Source organism: Cinclus cinclus, chromosome 2 (assembly GCF_963662255.1).
Source record: "Cinclus cinclus chromosome 2, bCinCin1.1, whole genome shotgun sequence".
Classification (NCBI taxonomy): Eukaryota; Metazoa; Chordata; class Aves; order Passeriformes; family Cinclidae; genus Cinclus; species Cinclus cinclus.
In genome coordinates, this window is record NC_085047.1 from 56,638,165 (window position 1) to 56,659,745 (window position 21,581).

The 21,581-nt window shown below is 35.7% G+C and overlaps 1 protein-coding gene across 1 annotated transcript in view; it reads right to left on the reverse strand.

Annotated features, from left to right (window-relative positions):
• Positions 1-2,776: 2,776 nt before the first annotated feature.
• The window catches only part of LRCH1 (leucine rich repeats and calponin homology domain containing 1), a 105,097-nt gene continuing 86,292 nt past the window's right edge, over positions 2,777-21,581 (reverse strand). The window contains 5 exon segments of the mRNA XM_062487709.1: positions 2,777-2,983; positions 10,581-10,658; positions 12,137-12,274; positions 15,695-15,804; positions 19,538-19,642. Of these exon segments, the coding sequence (XP_062343693.1) occupies positions 2,777-2,983; positions 10,581-10,658; positions 12,137-12,274; positions 15,695-15,804; positions 19,538-19,642 (638 nt within the window).

Genomic DNA, 21,581 nt, shown 5'->3' on the forward strand with positions numbered 1-21,581 from the left:
ATATTTTTCATATTTGCATTATGTCTGAAATATACTTCGAGAAACTTCATTACATTTCAGACTTAGAAAATGTAAGGATAATTTCATTTTCTTTTCCTGTAAGATTTGGAAGTGTAATCAATAACAACCCCCCAAAAATACCAAACTGGATAAGCTTCATGTATGGTAGCACAGCTGTATTTGCCATGAACCAAGTATGTTTGGTGTTTCTAATCATCTCTCTCAAGACGGCTTCACCATCTCTAACACTAGAAACTGCACATAATGCTACACTTTAAATACCAGATATTGTCATAGCTGAGAACACACAGAAAATGGTGCCTAAGTAACTGAGTGATGACTCTGTTTGCATGGTAACCATACACAAAGTTAGGACTTCAGACAAGTCTGAGAGTTAAGTGTCACTGTGGCTAGGGTATGTTCACTTGGTCTACACTGGCACAACAGTAGTTCAGTTTCTAGCCCAGTCTCTACTCTGATAAATCATTCAAAACCACTGAAGACATGAACTTCCATTTCCACACACTGAAAATGCAAAACACACTGATTACTCCTCTTACCACCCTCCAAACTACTGGATACAGTGGATAATCAGATGTGCTATTAGACAATAGGACAGATGTGTATTATAGGATGGTAGCAAAACCTTTCTCCACATGATCTTCTAATTTGAAAATATGTACTTATACATGTTCAGCACTATATAAGGAGGGCACAACACAAAGCAGACAGGAGACCTGTTTACCACTTATGGGAGCAACAGTGAAACCCCAGCCCTACAGAAGACATCACTTCTGTCTCAAATGCCAACACTGGACTATAGAGAAACATTAATAGATTCTGAACTGATTCAAGCCATATGTCATTCAGTTTCATCAGAAAAGCAAAATAATTAGAACAAGACAACAAAAATCAAAACAAAGATCTGCTCAAAGTGGAAGCTTAAATGCCAAGCTGTGACTGAGTAAACAAATGTATGGTGCTGAAATTTGGGACACAGTTAGAAGACAGCTTTCTGCAGGATGAGGGCATAGGTCTATAGCTACATACCAAATAAGCTTTAAAGTACTCACTGAACTCTCACCTGGTCACAGATGACACTCTTAACAATAAAGTTGCTGCATGTATGCACTGGAAGCTGCCAGACACCAAACCCTTTAAAAATTGATTTATCTATTGTCTGAAATTGATTTTTCCACTGTAAAAAAAGTATCTAATAACACATTACTCCTTGTTATCTATATCTATCTATATGTTTGTATCTATATTTATATATTTAAGCCACAGAAAGAAGGAATAGAACTGCACTTAAAAGTTTTTAAATAAAATTTTACAAGTATCTGTGGAGTGGGGATATTTACAGAGCAGCATTCAATAATAACTGTATGGCCAGAATAATCAGTAACGTACCAATTCTTATCCTAGTTATACTCTAAAAGTCTATAGCTAATTTCATTATATACTAGATAGAGGGAAATGAATGCATGTATTTTCAAGACACAAAACTGAGGTCCTTTGGTTAGCTAGCCTGAGACCGACTTAGAAATTTGGCAACAGCATTTTGGCCAATATAGGTTTATACTCCAGGGTTTGTATTTTTCAATCAATTTTCATTTGTATATTTTGTGTCAATAAGGAGAAAACTCAAAAATTGCTTTATTTTAAGTATTGAAATAGATGAACAGAACACAGGACTGGAAGGGAAATGGAAGTCATCAGTCCAGCAGTCTAACCATAGGCAGAGTTCAAACATACCAAAATAGCTCCTGGCTAATGTATGTCTAAGCTGCTCTCTAAAACCTCATAGGATGGAAAAGCTAGACTCTTCCCAGAGGATCTATTTTCCTGGCTACATTGTCTTTGCTCCATTGGTTACACAAACCAACAAACAGACAGTATGTGCATTTTCACGGGTGGTGCAACACAGAAGATAATGATGGGACTTGCTTGATGCCACACTAAAGAATAGCAGGTAAATGGATCTAATAGCATATTCCCAAACCGTCTCACTGTACTGCATGATCTTCATCCTGAAACATTCTAAAGTCTCTTGGATTATATGGCTTGCTCACACCCACTGCTAATTTACAGTCACCTTTGAGGTCTAACGTAACAAGTGTTTAAAAGGAGTTCAACACTGTTTTGTGTGACAGAAGAAAAAGATTATTCTACCACAGGAAAATGTAACTACTCCAGTATGGAATTAAATCAGAACAGTAGAGACGAAAACTACTCTTTAAAGTTACAGTCGTCTTGTTAATATTTAAGAATTTAAAAATCACAGTAATTTGAAAGATAGTTCTCCAAGTGCTCTTAACACAGTACATGCAGAGACAATTGGCACCCACTCAGAAAATACTATCACCTGCTGGAGGTGCCACCTGAAGCTGCTTCAATATCTGCAGCACTCTTGGATTTTCACAAAAAGAAAGAGGCTCAGTTCTATTTAGCCTGTGACAGACATCCAGCCTACACCCAAAAATGGAATAAGAGGAACTTCACTGCTTTAACACATTTAGTGAGTAGTCTAGGCAACATGAAAGAAAAACTATAAATAAAGAGGTACATAAGTTCTTAAACTATAGCTGGAGGGGATAGAAGACAAGGGACTTGCCTTCAAGATGCTACTGCTCTCTGCTATTTCAAGAGATTAATAAAGATATTACAAGGAAGGGAAGCAAGGGAAAGGGAGAAGTTTGTAAGGCAAAGGAAGGAAATTAAGTACCTGTAATTTGTCAGAGACAAAGCAGAAAGTTTGTGCGCACATGCGAACAGGTTATGCTGTTAGCAAATTCCAGTGATAAGTTATATACATCAAGACTATAAAAAGTATATGGAAAAGACAAAAGCCTATTAGATCCCAGGAGCGAAAAGTAGAAGTTGATTGTGGGGGTTTCTCCCCGAGGGCGAGCAGAGTGTCAACAGTCTTTCGAATGTGACGAATATCCGACTGCAGGATGTCATACGGAGAGCAGAGGTCAGCCTATCCCGAAGGGCAGCCATTAGAACAGAAAAAGAGTGCAAAAAATTAAAAATACAAAAATAGAAATATATTGTTAAATTATCACAATATTCTAGCATAAACATGTAGGAATAGTTTCTTCTTAGTATTGCCTTAGACACTAGACATCCCAGCATTCTTATTTTCTCTATATTCTCTAAATACTGAGGCTATCATATAACATCAGAATGTTAAGATACAAGAGCTAATCCTTCCAAAATTATGCCAGAGTTCAAAAGGGCGAGGAAGTACATGTGATCTGCTCATACCAATGAGGTCTGCACACCTTTATCCATCTGGACCTTATTCAAATGCTTACATGGAACCAGCTGCAAAACTAACTTACAAAATAGCAAACAGTGGGTTAGAAAGCTGTTAAAAGCACAGGCAGCAGCAATATGAAGTCTCAAGAAAAAGTACTTATAGAAATCATTAGAAGTATGCAAAATCCTCTAAATATAATAGTCTAAAACTTGGTATTCAAATACCACCTCAAATGATACCCTGGGACACAAACTTAAAAAGTCATTGTAGCACTAACTATACTTCATTTTAATAGCGTTTCTAAACTGAAGAACTGGATGCTAAATTCCTTATGTAGCATTTTTACAATTATTAGCAGGTTAGAGTCCCATACCTTTCTTTAAAGTATCAATGACTTATGTGGCAACTTACCCTAGACTAGCTATACAATATGAAGTGTAATATGTAATAGTATCAATATATTCACACAAATATTTAACATTTAAATCAAACCAAGCAACACTAGTACTTTCAAAATGCAATCTAAGATACACCGTTTTACATTGCAAATAAGGCCTTACTGAGATAACGAATACTTACTGAACAAAATTACACATGCAGTAAGAGTCTGAGAGAACACTGTTCCTGTGGAAGCTTTCCAGCTTCCTTAATGAACTGACAGTACACCAAATAAACCAAGACATGAAAGCTCAATGTCTGTTTTCTGCTACTGCAAAGTTTCAAGATCCAGTTTGAAATAAATAAAACTTTAAAATACTTTAAATGTCTTTCTACCCTGAAAAGTGGCTAGTGAAACTGGAAGTCAAAACTACAATTCATACAAAAATTAAAGTGACACTGGGTTTGTTTTTTTTTTTGCCTTACTACCATAACTGATTCTAGCTTTACCAGGAGTCAAAAGCTGCAAAATTTTGTTATTTAGGCCAGCAGACATAGAGCAGGGAACCAACCTGCCTAGCAACAACACTTTTTTTGCAGTCATTTTTCAGATTTTTTTAAACTAAAAACTCTAATGTGATAATAAACTTCAAGGCAATTCTGTTAGTCTTTATAATATGAAAACTCACAGACAGCACAAAACATGCTGGTCTTGTTTAAAAATGGGATAGAACTAGTACTGTATTTGAGAACACCTACATCCATAAGCTTCTTACCACAGAAACAAGTTTTAGTGCAAACTGTTCATGACTACCAGCTACATAACATATTGCATTTATACTAGACACCAATAAATCCAATAAATGATGGATTAATTTTGGAACAAAACTCAACTCCTACTTACTGCAAATACATACCATGAATAAATACCTAACATACATTCAACTTCTATTTTAAAAAGAAAATGCCAGAACTTTATAACGAGGACTTTTTTAAATTTTTTGTCCAAAAAAACCCCAAAAACAATGCCTACCGTAGGCAAATGGAGAAGGGAGTAATTTCAGAGTTTTTGGGACTGAGAGCTGGTAATAGGTTGACTTTTTACAGATACTGATGAAGTTGCTAACCCAGTATTAACATCCTAAGCAGCATAAGGAAAAGCCAAAGCGTACAAAAGCAGCCAACACATGCAGAAAAAATTTCTACAGAAACTGACATGTGTTTTAGTTAAATTCAGTGAGACTTGGGGAAGCCTTAGGAATGTCTATTTTTATGTGCTCTGTGACAATGGATAATTTGGTATTAAATCCACACTTTATAATGTAGAATATTTATATTTCATGTATTTTAGACTTCTGTAATGCAACACTAGATGAAAAATATATAAAATATATAGCTCTTCTGTAACGGTAGCAGTAATTTCCACTTATTGCACTGATATTGTGCAACAAAAATATAAAACTAAAACATGACATCATGAAACAGTGAAAAAGCACATGACTCGCACACAGCCTCAAAGATAATCACCCATCCATCTATGACAAACGCTACCTCTCTCATTTAGGGGACTGAAATTATTGCTAATAAGAACTACAAAGATACACCTATTTAATCATTACCTTTGTGGACTGACATTTTACATCTAGTAGGAAGCTGTATGATTGAATCATACGGCTGTCAATCATGCACACAGAATAAACACAGCAAGACAGAAATGGGACAGCAAAACCATAACCAGCTATTTGTGCACACAAACACCCTCATTCTGCATGCCCCTGCAGTGACTGAAAACAGACAGGATTTGAGAACTGACCTCCTCGGACTTACACTCTGGTCAAACAAAGTCAAGAGTAGGTTTGCAGAAGTACATTAAAGAAAGAAACCTGTACTGCATATGCACTATACTCAAAGCACAAATGGAAGAAACCTCAGAACTCTGCTTTCAGGACTGTAATTGAGAGTGTATCGAACCACTTAACTCCATACCACAGGCCAAACAGCGTCCATTACCGAGTCCAGAGGGAAAAGCTGGAGAAAGGAGTCCTACCTGATAAAACTTACTGCAACTTCATGGGTGTCTCAGGATGAAACTATGGAGAAGTAACTGATTATGTGAAGTGACTAGAAAACAAGCAGTAAGTGGCAATGATAATATACCTTGCATTAAACTGAAAACATGATTACCAGTTGAACAACTAACAGGTGGATAGAAGGTAAAACACTTTACAGTCACTGCCTGGCTGCCTCCTTTACTTTGTTTTGCTACATTTTTAGAATACAAAAGCGTCCTGTTTTGTTTTTCTGTATTATTGTTTTACTTCATTTGCAATTCCTACACTAACTCAAATCACACTGATTTTTAGAATTAATCTGACATCACCACATAGTGGATCTCATTATCAGAGAACAGGTTGAAACACAGTATTAGTTAGGTCCCATTTGCAGCACTCAAAAGTCACTCAGAAGGCACACAGCTAAATCTTTCATAGTCTGCATCTTTGTACGATGACTTGAGATACAAAAAGCCATCCCTTATCACCCTCTTTTCTGCTCAATATGTTTACACAATATAAATGACTGAAAATTTAAGAGACATGGCAGAAGTCTCTCATTCCTACCCAAGATATTTGTCCCACTAAATCATGGTGCATCACTTCTGATGTGCAGGAACACAGACACTTGGTAAACCTGCTGGAAAATTTGGCTATGAAATATTTCATCACTGCCTTTTATAACAGAAATTACCATTCTATACGAATCATGATAGGCTGAGGTTATCTTTTTTGTTAAAACTGTGTGAAGATCAACACAGTATGTTATGTGGTGAAAGTCTTGGTTTCCTTTTTAAAAAGCTAAATCTTATTTCTGTGACCTGACCCTGTAAAGGGTCAAAATATGCTCAAGTGCCTAGACTGTTAAGATGTTACATTAGTGTAAGCTGCATACCATAAAAATTCATTCCTGTCTTTGTAAAAGGCTTATTTCACAGACATTGACAACACTTTATTTTATTTTTCAAAAAAATTCTTAGAAGATCCTATTTCTGGTACCCCTTATTTGCTCATAATTGAGAACCAGAAAAAACACAGCCCAAAACTTGTAACATTAGTCTTTCAAATATACTACATGTACAGCTTTGCTTTGATCCAATTCTTACTTAGTAAAGTATCATTCAACCCACCACACATCAATTATTTTTAACTTTTGAAAGGAGTATTGGTTAACATTACTGAAATTGCATAATACCCTGTAATATGGATTACCAGGAATAACAGCTACCAAGAAAAAAGTTCAAGTTTAATTAAATTATTAATTTTCAGGTTAAAATAAGAAAGTCTTCATCCTTGCTCCTAGTATGAATACTGATTCGGCAATGACAAGTTGAAAAAATCTGCATGAACATTTTTGCCTTTATTTACAGACATTGTTACTGGTTTTATGAAAGAGCTGTTGTGTAAACAAAATACTTTAATAAATTCAAATGCAAGGTAATGTGATGATAATTCACTCTTCTGACAATTTCTAATAACTCTGGGATGAGATGCCACTAGGAAGAGTAAAACTGCAATAGAACCATTACATTTGACACTTTGGGGGCCACATTTCCACACAAAAGAGAAGTAAAAAAAAAAAAAATCCAGCTTTATTTTTCAAACCCACAAAGTATGAGAGAGGGTGGGTGCAACATGGATGAACTGAGTAAGCATTGAGGGTGGTATTATTTGTGGGTTCATATGACATTAAAAATACAAGTCTGGTGAATGGGACCATCCAAGTACTTCATGCCACTGAAAAATGCAGCAGGACCTCAGTCCTGCTGGCCACACATCTACTGCCACTTGCTTATTCAATCTGCACCAGCCAAAAAGTAGGACTGTTTGTCACTGTCGCTCCTATAGATGAAATTAGGTAATTGGATGGGTTTTAGTTAATAATGCAAAATAAAGTATTCTTAGCAATTTTCTAAGAGACAAAGATTGCACCTTTTTGTCATACAACTCCTGAGGGGCACAGCAGACATTTTCTGAATCTTCATGCTTTCAGATACTTACCTGACAACATCCCTTTCTCCAATCAAACAAAAACGTTGTATTGTCTCAAAAAGTCATCTAAAAGATTCTCTGATAAGGTGATACAGCAAAGCCTAGTGGCAAAACTGGACACAACTTGATTGTCCCACAATTCTCACACTTTTCACAACCTCCTGGTGCAGCCAGAGCATTGCTATTTAGTTTCTTATTAAAGGTCAGACTTCAAACCTCCCTTGTGATCCATCAAGTTTTCTTCTGCCTGCAATTAGAAGCTTCAAGTGGCTATTAACAGAAATCAATTTCAATGTGAACCCCACTGAATTGGAATTCTCACCCGGCAGGTGGTAGGCTTTCAGAGTCATCTACATACCAGTCATTATAAAGAGACACTGGTGTTCCTGAATTTTGTATTTGCAATTCTTTGGTCAAGATTCCAACTCCTGATACCTAGTATGACACATGTAGATAGCATCTACATTGTTCTACATTTGTGTGAAATTTCCCAGGTTCATTCTGGGAAAGTAAAATTTTGATCTAAGAATAGAATGCAGAAAACCACAGAAGAGACCATGCACATCAGCACAACACTGCAATTACTTAGCTATTTTCTTATTTTCATTTTACATAACCAAACAGGAAATTGTTCCAAACCTGTGGAGTTCAAGAAACAGTGCATACTCTATTCGTTAAATAACTGAGGACAAACCAACACAAATTATGACCATTTAAAATCCTTTTCAAACCCACACAGCAGAATTTCAAGACAATTCTCAGGAACTAGACATGGGCATAACTACCACAGAAAAGCCCAATACCTATAGGTACAAAGACCTAAAAGTAGAACCCATCACTCTCACATAAGGTACTTGTTTTAAAAAAGAAGTCCTCCACTGCACTTTTTTTCCTGGTCTCTCCAGAGATAGTCAGGCACTGCACAACTCAATCTGAAACAGCATGGCCAAGCCATCTGTAGTTCTTTCAAAACTTTGACAGCTGTCATACTCGCTATTACACAATTTTGCATTCCTAATCCATGTCCCTGCCCCACACAGCAAAATTCTAGCATTGACCAGCTAGTTCCACAACGATGTATTTTCACATAATACAGCAAATATACGTTTGCAAATTACTGATAGCTAATCAAAAAACATACTCAGTACTTAAAACCTATTATAAGTTTACAATTGCAAGTAATCCATTTAATGTTTAAGTGAATTGAGCTTTTCCCTTCAAGAGAAGTTAATGCTTATTTAGATACATAAAGATGCTGAGTTTACAAATCAGACTGGTAAAATGTGGCTTTGTGCCCAAGCCTTCATGCAACTCCTCAACAAAAACTTGAATAAAATTTCAGAAAAACCCTAAAGAACTCAACAGTAATTTTGATGAAAGAATTAAAAAGGAGGGACAATAAATATATATATGGAAATGCCTATTCACAAAATACCAAAAAGACATTTCTCCAGAGGGCTTACTTACAGAAATCCAAAATCCAAAAGAAGGAAAGACTTGTGAAAAATCCCCTAACAGCAATGAAAAGAGATGTTAGCCTTTTCTTTCCCAAAAGGCTACAGCCAGAAAAATCTGACCTGTATTCTATTCATTGATGATTTATGATGCATCAGAAGAATTTTGGGGCATCTTAACAAATACCCCATGTCTAGAAGGCCACAATGAGATTTTCATCTTCTCTGAAGTGAAATCTTACCCTTAATATGAAATCATTCTAACATAATACATTACATAACTAGAAGAACTAAATGAACCATTACAACCTAAGAGACCCAGCCATTACACTGAATTGTCAAATTAATGATGAACCATTCATTAGAACTGTAAGAAAGTTTCCCCCCTCAAAATTCCTACAAATAGCAAAAATGATCTGTCACTTTTGCTGTCCTCCAAATCAAGTGCTAAAATATAGATTAAAAAAAAGAATTCTTTCCCAATATGAAATCTTTGCATTACCATCTGCTCCCCAAGGGGATGGTGATAGAAATCACAGAAAATCTCTCTTCATTCCAGCACTCTTGAAACAGACTAAGAAGAACTCAGCCCTCATTATACTATCATATGTAGGCACCAGTGAAAATACATAATGCAATTTTCCTGTGTTCAGTTTAAAATGACCTTATATAACACTTTACCTTCTTTTGAGGCTCATGTATTTGAAATTTAACATTTTCCTAAATGGTTCTTCTAAACCATAAAGGACTCTCTGAAATAATCCCAATGCAACTCCAGTATTCATTACATTTGTTATGAAGATGAGAATAAATTACATGATGAGTGATACCATTCTTGAATAAAAATCAGAAAACACCAAGCACTGCAATTTCCCTGTTTCCAGCTACTAAAACGCTTATAACTACATTGTAGGCTCTTACACATACGTGCTTTCCATACTTAACATACAATGCTTTTCTTCAAGTCATTGCAGAAGCATTTCAATGCAAGAGATGAATCTGCCATTAGTCAACAATGCACAGAATACTTAACATAGGAAAGGAAATATTGCAAAAAAACCTGAAAAGAATGAAGTTCATATTCTAAAAGCATGAGGAAAAAATGCAGTTATGCTAGGCAATGAAAAAAATTGGCACGCTTTTGTCTACTTACATAATATATTATCATAATTCCTTATTTATTTTCCATGGCACAGAAAGCAATATTAGAGATAATAGTGAATTACCCTTCTGAGACAGCACTTGCAATTTTTAAGTGCTATGAAATAAGCCATTTAAATGCTCTAAAGTCATATTAAACCACAGTATTTAGCTCATTTTTTAAGTTCCATGTCTTTATTGCTAAAAATCTGTAGTTCATAAAGCTATCCTTCAGATTTCATGCAATTAATATGTTTGCAATGTTTGAACATCTAGAATTGACAGACTTAATTAAATTACCTCTGGTATCCCCAGTTTTCTACATGCATCCAAAAAGTTTTCCACATTTCTCCTGCATTTGGCCATGCTAAGTTTAGGCTGTAGAACAGAAAAAAAAAAAAACGTCTTTAGCAAAAGAAGTAATGAAGAACAGACTTAACTGTAACTAACCAGCTCATTCCTTTTAAATTTTCTACATAGTCACAAATTTATACATAATATTAATGTCTCTGAAGAATCAATGTCATGTTACTCTAGAATCTCAAAGGCTTCTATAATTTGTCTCCCTGAGGACTGTTCACCAAATACTTGCAGAAGTATCATGTTACTAAAAAAAAAAACAAAACAAAAAAACCCAAACTTCTCACTATTTTAGTTTTTTCCCAATATCAGATGTTAAACAACGGTAATTCCTGAATACCCACTTACACCAAGAATTCACTGTAGTAGCAAGGAATTCAAAAAACTAAATTTCCAGTCTAAAGTAACTCAAAGGCTGTTCTAATAAAGAGAACATCAATATAAAGTTGAAACAAAATTAAAAAAAATATATATACCCATTTTGTTACAGAAAACACCAAAAGATACTTATTTTTAAAATCAGCATGAGAAGTTTGTACCCCAGACATTCAAGTCTGCATATATTGGCAATGTCATATTTTTACCAAAGATAGCAATTATTTTAAGTCAGGGAACAGCAAAAGAAACTCCACTAGAATATCTGAGGAAATACATTTTTCTCAAATCTGGCTTCTTGGAAATTTTTACAGATTGCCTCCAAAATCCACATGGTATTCTCAGAATCTACTATCAGGGTGTACATGGCAATTTTTCACCAAAATGTACATTAAAAAAGAAAAAAAGGCAAATAGTCTTAAAATACACCCAACCTGTTCAGAACCAGACTGTTACCAGAAATCTGGAACAATAACTATTTCAAGGAATAGACATAAACAGAGAAAACAAAATTCTGTTTTCCTAAGTTTCAAGCAGTGCACACAGACTTTATGTCCTGAAATCTTCAGGTCCTGAGACTTAGGCAAGCAAGTGCAAGTTTCTGCTCTGTCTGCAGGTAAAAGGGGTCACCTCTACATTTAACTTAACAGGACAAATATGCTAATAAGTGTTTTAAGTGTTTTAGTAATATGATATCTACTAAGCCACACACTGCTCACTGAAGCCAACCTCACATTTTTTCAATCAACAAAGGAGGGCCTAGTTTTCTTTTTTAAGGGTGTAATAGAATAAAAACTTGTAATCAAAGCATTTCATACTGTTGTGAACAGAAATGCTGTTAAGAAAATACCTGATCTGGATGCTAGATCAGGGACAAGGTAGGATAATTTTGTTCATTTATAGATGTGCTTGTATATATACACACACATACCTAGATGATATATATAAAGGTATTATATGTAGAAGTTAATGAATATTTGAATTTGCAATTATATAAATGATGCCCTTAGCAGCAAACATCATTTACTGAGCAGTAACATGGTTTATGTACCCAAATATCACTTGGGAATGAAACAGTAATCAAGAAAACATTTCAGTGCAGCAGGAAACATGCAACTTACTACTGCTGGTGAGGGTACATGAATACTCCCGACGGACCGAGGGCGAACGTGATTCACTAAATGGCACAGAACGACACCATCCATCAGAGCTGAGCCCAGGTCTTCGGGCAAACAAATCTTTAGTCTTGTTTCTATGTTCTGCAAAGGAAGAATGCAGGCACACTTGGATATAGAAATGGATGGATAGGAGAAAAAGGGAATAAATACCCTCATCACCTATGCTGTAGGCACACAGGCAGATTTGGAGTTATTACAAAAACACTATTCCTTAATATAACTAATGCTTTAGAAACTAAACAACCACCTTTATGTGGGTCACTGAACTACATAAAATTCCTTAAAAACTCAACACTGCAATGCTGCTGCTACAATATGCATCCATTTTTATATAGAGAGGTATAACACATCTGCATGCAATTAGTCATGTGACTAAACTACATTTGGCTCCCTCCTTTCAATGTTCTCCCAAGTCTTCTACTCATCCATCTTAAATTTTCCCTATCAGCAGCTCACTGGAACAGAACTACATTGTGTTGATGACTGTACAAGCAGAGAATTAAAGGCAATCTTTTCCTAGTAGCCTAGAAATTAGTCACTAAGCATTAGAGTGATCAAAAAAATAGGTAAGGGAAGGCAAAACATTCAGATGTAAGAGAGATATTCTGGATGCCTATTAAGAAAACAGAAGTCCCAAAGAACAGAATATCGCAAAAAAAAAAACCTATTGAAAAGATTTAAGAATTTAAAACACCACCAAATCCAATAGATTGTTATATGAGTTTGCTGAATTGTGCTCCAATCTTAAAAACATTCCAACTCTACACTCAGAGATAATTACTCCCATTATCTTTAAATAGATATTTCTTAGTTGAACCTCTTAATGTTATTACTCTCCATTAATGTGCCACTTCAACCTATACTGGTAGAATAAGTATTAATAGATAATTCTTTTTAGAATAAAAGAAGTAGGTTGGAAGGGATTTTTGGAGGTCACAGTCTAACAAATTTGAAGTGACACCAGAGCCCTGGTTAGTTAAGTTTTGGATATCTGCAAGGACAGAAAGCCCTCAAAATCTCCAAGCAACTTTATTCAGTGTTTCACTTCCCTTTTGGTGAAGACTTTTCTCCTTATAACTACTTGAAATGTCTTTCTCTGCAATTTGTGCCACTGTTTTTCATGGGTTCACTGGTAATCTTTGAAAAGCCTGGCTTTATGCTTTCTCTTTAACTACTCTTCAGGCAGCTGAGGACAGTCATATGATATTCTAGCACTAAAGCAAGAAATTCAATCTAAAGAAATCCAGCTCTTCACTTCTTCCTCATACATCCTTTATCTGAGTGGCACCACCACAAAATAGTCTCCACTGAAGCACTCCGGGTTTTCATTATGTTTTCACATTTTACACACTACTCAAATACTTGTACATAGATTTCACAAGTTGCAAACAGGGGAATGTATCATGTTCACTAATATAACATTTTGTTTTCACAAAAACAAAATTTTTGGTTTAATTCACAAATCAGAAAACGTTTTGTGGTATATAAGTACATAAAAGAAAACACTTTGAGACTGCTTTTCCAAAACCTGCTAGAAAAAAATTTATATACATTAATAAATTAAAAATTAGTTAGAATACTAATTTGTCTGTTGAGAGACTATTCAGCATAGATCAGGCTACACTTTTAATAGCAGCACAGTGCATCTACAATACCAACCCAATGCCATTTCATGCTCTGTGGAATCTCTCTAAATGCTAACTTACCATTAAACAATTTGAAAGCAAAATTTACCAATATATATTTATGGAATAAAATATAAATGGAATGACTTATGTGTTCTGGGCTATTTTTCTTGTGCAGTACATGCCCAAATGCTCTTGTGTTACTAATGTCACTAAAGGACCCAGTAAACCTAAAAAAGTTTTATTCATTTGAAAAAAATCTCACTTGTGTTTTCAAACACAATCAGTCTTCTAGCTCACTGACCTGTAATCAAACTTCTCACATGAAACAAAATTATTTGCATACCAGGACATGATATTTCAGGTTGAGAGGAAGAAAGGATAGTGCATGGAGCTGAAGGTCAGTAACACATTAAACCAGCATTACTGGTAATACCTAATACTGCATAGAGACATCCTTATTACCTCTCCACAATCATGCCTTACATGGTGAATCAACTTATTCTGCTTTTCACTGTAAGAACTAACTGACCTAATGCACAAGGCAGAAATCTTGCAGAATTTAACTATGATTATTTTTAGCAACTTGGGGACTTGCTTCTTTTTGCTCTTCAAAGCTTATGAATTATTATTTATTATTACTAATTCTTTATTAATTTTGTTTAAAAGCTCCATTGATGCTGTTGAACAGACTAGGCGCAGAATAACTACAAACTACTGCAGTTTATTATTACTATTTCCCCATTACCACATTTTCTTCTCAATTACCAATAAATTTGTCTCATCTAATTCCTGCATCTTGTCCTTTTGGTATCATTCAAGTTTAGAATTGATAATATACTATATTCTATTAACTACATAAAATTTTCAACAAAACCTGTTCTGTTAAAAAAAAAATGCAGGGCAAAGTTAGGTTAGTTCATACTTGGAACAGGTGAGGGCCTGAGGCAAGACAATGCAAATCCAGAAGTCTACATAGTTCAACATAAAAAACACCAGTAAGTGTTTAAAAGGTGGTAAAGAGAAAAAGACGAAGCCTGTTACTTTCAAATTGAACAATGTCAGATATGTTATTTAAAACAAACATAATTTTTCAATTCCATGAAGCTAATGAGATGATAACACATCATCTTGTAATTCAGCTGTGAAGTGAACATTACCTAACACTTTCAGGATTTGCAGCAACACCCTCTGTTCTGTTACTGGGACACAACTGGAAACCTTCACAGGCTCAGGCTTAACATTGCTTGCAGCAAAGGCTGTCATCTCTTTTTATTAAGCACAACCAGGTGTCAACACAAACATTGCTACTGAGGTATTAGTTGTGCAACAAAAATCCTACGCACCAAATATTCCATCAGGCTCTAGCTTTTACATTCAAGACAATGTATCAGGAAACCACCTTCTGAAAATCTGCTTCTGATTTTCTACTGATGAAATATTGATTTAATTTCTTGGAAAGCTGTATCAAGCATTAGTTATCTACTTTCAGCTTTAACTAAGAAATTTCACTATGCCTTTTACATGTAAAACTGAAGATTTTTCCAGCTGTTTAAAAATAGTTCCTAGACCTCTCTCTCAAGTGCACACTTCATCCTGATTAAATTAATCATTAATTCCACCAGTGCAAGGCATGCTGATTAACTGGATGTTATTCAGATAACTCCCATTACTATTTCTCATTTAAAAAAAACTTTCCTGAAGTACAGACATCCGATTGTGATAAAGAACTTCAATAGTCTCATCAATATGATTTACAGAAATAATATTTCCTCATTTAATCTTTCTTATGTTTTCCTCCTTAGGCAACTTTCCCAAAGAAAAATTTAAAAAGACATTCCATCAGCATAAATTAATTCTACCAACACTCACATACCTCACGTAGCTGTTCCACAAGCTCTCTCTCTTCTCTCATCTGCTCCATTTTCCTTCGAATCGTGAACTGTGGATCTATTGATTCCAAATTTCTTTGTGGTCTTAAGAACACTGTGATTTTTAAAAAGAGATATTTTAGTTTAAGAACAAACACTTTTATTTATTTCTAAATTAAGCAAAATCCTTAGGCACTGCCTCCAGCAAAACCAGTAAATTTTTTTGTCCTTGAGAGGACAAAAAAATCCGATCTTGGATTACAATTAATAATGGCTGCTTTTTGGATATTGCTCTGGACAGCGTCCTGAGGCGTCAATGATGCAGATAATTTATCGTCCAAATCCTAATCTCAATAGGTGAGTTTTGTCAGATGATTAAGTACCAGCAGTGTCCCTTAGAGAGTCTGATCTGTACAACACTTTGTATTTAACATGGCAGGAAACACCTCATTCTTAAGTAGAGCTCTCTCCTAACAAGATGCTGATCCGCATAAAAAGCTGTGACAAGCCTCCTACACAGAACAAACTGCTTACTAGATAAGGTTATATGAAAAAAAACCACACAAAAAAAACCAAAAAACAAACAAAGCCAAATGTAGGAGGACTCAGCCATTCAGTAAGAGCCTACACAAAGAAGTTGTATTGCAAATGTAGCACTGCACAAACTCTTGGCAGTTCTCTTTCCCACCAGTCCTGTCGACTCTACCACGTTGCCCACAATACAGTCACTTGAAATCATTACAGGACATTTCCTCAAATATGCACCACTACCCTTCCATTTCTGTGATCAGTGACTGCTTTGAATGGTTCAGAAGAACAAGATGTACAGCCCAAATGCAACTGTCCCTGTTTGTGACTTGGCCATCTCATACAAGTGTAGTCATGAGGAATCCCAGCTGTGTGTAGGCTCACCTGTGTGCAAGCTGTTTAAGTAATGAGATGATTTGATCTCGGTTACTTCTCTAGCCAAATGGACAGACAGACAGCAGCAACAGCATTTTAGCCAAAAGGCACAGTTCTTTCCCCTAGTTACCATGAAAAGCTTAAGACAACAAACTCCTTGCATATCTTTAGGCTATTCATCTGAGGCATCAAGACAGAATAAATCATGGCCAGTTATTTCAGCAAGGAAACTTGCTTCCTTCCACTACTTGACTCATACAGTCCTAATTTAACTTTTTTTCAGGGAGCAGAAATTTGCTACATTGCTGTTAAATCAGTGATTTCTGGAATGCCGTATTAATGCTATTTGTTAAACAGAACTGCTTTTAAATAGAATGTCTAACATTACAGTTCTATATTAGTAAACTCTGTTCTTTGTAATGTCATCAGAAATCCCAGGGGCAGAATGGGAGAGCGTCCTGTAGAGAATGTGCAGGACTGTGAAATACAGAGAGTGACTGCAGCTTAGTTCCCTTCTCCGGGGGAACATCATCTTCATCAGTGTCACCATTCAGAAGGATCTACACAGAGGTGCACACATCATAAATAAAAAACATTATTCATGCTGACCTGCCACAGAATGCATGAGAGTAGCAGGCCCATGCCTTCAGATGCAAAAGGCCCACAGTTTTATTGATGCTTAATCTTTTGTTTTGTAGAAAGCAAACTGGACATTTGGAATTGAATTCTATACCCAAAGTAGAGCGTATGAAGAGATCATACTTCCTAACATTTTGCAGAAAGGTGACACATGACTAGGACTGTACATGCCCAAAAAACACAGAGGCTGATAGAACACTGATATATGGTAAAAAATACCTAAAATGTTACTTATGAATTGCATAATTTGACTACCAGAACAAAAAAAATCAAATCCCAAGCTTTTCAAGAGCAGAAACCCTTATCAAGGACTTCTATTAACTCCAGGAACTGTACTGTATTAAAACTTCTGCATTAGCAACTCTAATAATTTACTGGAGACTGTTTCTAAATTTTTAAGAGGCAAAATAAAAATCTCCTATCACATTCATTAAAACCAGTAGCTGCAATTACTAAGATTTTCTAGTTCATTGTACAAGTCTAATAATTGAGCTTCGCTGCCTCTTACAGATGAAATACCTAGATAAAAATCCTTTTTGATGAGGAAAACCATGGTTTAAATGGTACTTAAAAGCCACTGTAGCTTTATTAACAGTAGCAACATTTCAAATAATTATCTACAAAAACAGTAGTATAGAATTATGCTCAACTTTCATGGAATTAGAGTATCATTATGGTCTTCATTCAAGCTGGCCACAGTAATCCTTTCTTAGGCCTTTGAGAAGACAAAGTCCCAAGATTTACTTCCTTCCAATTTCAGGTTACAAGTGTTCCTTACTGAAAGGTATCAGTGTTACTTTATCAATTCCACCACAAGAAAAAGGCAGGCTAATGTCAGGCAGTAAGATACTACAATTAGAAGCTTTTCAATAAAATAAGTTTAACTGATTAGTAAACAAAATTCAAAAGCCTCCACACTCAGACAAAGTAGGACTATAACAGGCAGAGATGAAGTCAGGCAGGAAGTTCATAGTTACATTTCTCTTTGATTGACTCATTGTCAAATTTAAGTAACAGAAATGCAATAGCCCCAGTTAAAAAAACATGCAGTTGTAAAAGCAGTTCCGGCTGTAACACTCCAAGATAATCAATGTTAACATTTGCATTTGGCTTAAGATTTGAGTGACATGATGCTTCTATCTGTCCCAAATGCACAAGCTAGTCTGTGCCACTCCTTTCATTTAGAAGATTAAAACACTAACAAATACAGGTTAACACAGAGCACATTCTGCACTGATAGAAGAAGCACCTCTAGGTTTCTTTGTTATAATATTCATCAGTGAAATGTTAGCTTCACACTGTCATGAACTAAATTGAGTTTTTTCAACTTACAAGTATCAAATTCTTATATTCCACACTCATTTCCCTTATGGAGCTGATTCCTTATGTTTTTATAACCAAGAACACTGAGGCAAATAGGAAATACTCTCAACTAAAGAACCGAACTAAGAACAAAAATTCCCCTTGTGAAGGGGCTTCAGTCGTGAAGTCTTGGGTGGTACAAGTGTGATTTCCAGAGTGACATCCGGATAGTCAGACAGGAAAGTTTCCTAACAGTAAGCTAAATGTTTGCATTTGTCATTCAGTATTGGTGGTCTTGGTTTCAAACTCAGGCTTTTGACACTTTTGCTACCTTTGAATACCTAAAAACACATTCCTACTTTAGTGCAACTAGCAAAACATGGCCCACTTTGCCTATTAGTGCTGTCTCAGTATATTACAACCATAAAGCCCTGAAGAAAAACAAAACAAAAGCAGCAACAACACAAGTCCACTAATGTACCTGACCTTCACTGCGAGCAGCTTATTAACCATTTCTATTGGATGCAAATCACTTTTTTGGCTTAGTTGACTGTTTCAGCTTTGATTCTTTACAGATTCTTCTAAGCTAGTTATGCACCTGCACCAATAAATGCAGATGGAAGCAGAGCATTTTAATAGTCAGTAACTTTCAAAAAATAATAAAAAAATGCAGAAGAGAGAATGGCAAAATTAACTGCTGTTTTGAGTACAACTTCAACAGCTCTTGAAAATAAAGCAAGTAAATAAACCTACACTGAAAATAGTTCTTGGAATTAATAGAATGGGAAAAACTGTTTTGCCAGAGCAGAAAAGAGTGAAACCTCACTCATTGACTTTTGACACTACATATTCCAGAGCAAATGAAAGTGCATCCTCTGAGGAATTTAGTCTTATAAACCTCCCCTGGAGAGTACTGTCTTTTGCCCTCAGCCATGTAGGGCATTCACCACATACTCATGTTTCTGAAAACACAAAATTAAGTAAAGTATATATGGAACACCTACCATTGTCACTGTCTCCTTCAGATGGGATACTGTAGCTAAAGTTGTCCCATGTTTGTGCCTGTGTAAGTGTGTTGAAGGAGATAGGAGGGAAACTGAGGGATGGGTCTGCTGGAGGGGAGTGATAACCAGTCCAACCATGATGGTAATAAGGACCGGAGTGGGGATAAAAGTGGGCAGCAGCATTTCATATATGGCATCAGGATTGTATGGTAATGGCAAAGATGTAATTCAAAGGTGATTAATACAAAATGTATAAATTTTGAGAAAAGAATGAGAGATGGTGCAGAATAAAAAGAACGAAAAGTTAAATGTTAGTACTTGCAAATCATACATTATATGTGTAGTTAAGGCTGTTAAGCTTAGCAAGATCATTGTAACCATAGCACTTCACACAACTTGTTACAACCAAGTTTTAAGAAAAAGTACCCATAGATTTTACATTATACCCTGAGAAAAACCTTGACTCTGAATCAGAAGGTAAATATACCTGTGTGAAATTTACCAGAAGGTAAATATACCAGCTGTGAAATTTTAAGAAGGAAATTTTCACAGAATAAAACTTTATCTATTTGTGTAACTACATAGTAAGAATCTCTTTCAGAAAGACAAAGAAAATTTACACATGCATATGAAATATTTTTACATTAGTTTCCCAGCTGATTTTGGAAGTAGCAACTACATTATCACTTGGATTCTCATTTTGTTGAAGGATGTTCAGTAAGTACATGTACCACAGATGTTTTCCTACAATTTTAATTCACTTAATAATAAATGAACAGCTACTTTCTTTCTTGCTAACTCCCCCAGCAAAATATTCAGATCTACAATGGGTCCATGATGCTATGTAAGTACTGATCCTCCACAACTTTTACAGGCTTCCCAGCGACATGAACAGGTATAGAATAACTCCCAAAGGCTGATAGTGAGTTACTGCAACAAGCTTTGGAAAACTTACATCACAGTCTTCTAACAAGCACAATATCATTAATTATTCTACTGGGGTCCCTAAAGTACACAAAACAGTTACACATAAGCTGCAACAGCCTGTAAACTATTCACCAGATGACTGTAAAAGTATGTCATTCCTACAGTTCATGACTACCCATGAACTCATTATGGAACTAAACTGGGGCAGCAAAACAGCCCCTGTTCTCCCTGTCCATTCTGCCTTCTCTCCTTTAACTAGTTACACCACCAGCTCTTACTGCCCCTCAGATCCTTCTGCAGAAAGTTTTATTCCTTCCTTACCACATCTATTCTGCGCTTCTGTCTCTTGTCTTGATTCAGGCAAGGATTTCTGCCCAAGCTTTCCTCAAACCAGCATTCTACAGTGTTCCAGAACTGGATACTGCCCCCTTAAAATATCTCCTTCCTGAATCTCTTCAGCATATCATCCATCTTTTCAAAGCTTCACACTGGTTTCCTATTTTCTGACAGATTTAAATCTCTTCTCTGCCTTTCACAGTGATGTTGCTCCTTAATGAACTCTTCCTGTGTCCGATCACAATGTTCCTTACCACTCCTGCAAAAAAAATTTCTAATTCGCTCATTTCGTGTTTGGCTACGTATATCTCCACATTCATCTACTGAATCCTACACACAGGCACTATTAATGTTCCTCAGACAAAACTAGAGATTATAAACTACCTCTATTCTAAATGCTAAACTATAAACACAAATCAATTTAAGACTGCTGAGTAGATCTAAAAGCAAATAAAACAACATAATCACAAAGTAAAGTTTCAGCAAGCACAGAAAGTACCTATTTTCTACCATTCCAAACTAATATTCAGAAGGAATTTAATCATGTAGGATTTCTCCTTCCCACAATTTTGGAATCTGTATTAACATGATAATTCAGGCATTGTCACATAAAACTTCACCTTAAACTTTACCGAGTTCCACAGCTCTCTGTCTTTAGACTTTTCCAAGGCTGGGTCACTGTTTCTGGCTATTGGGACACCAGCACAGGGTAACAGAACACAGATTTATGGCAAAAGATAAACAGTTTGGCTCTGGTAGCAATTGGGATTCTCAACAATTT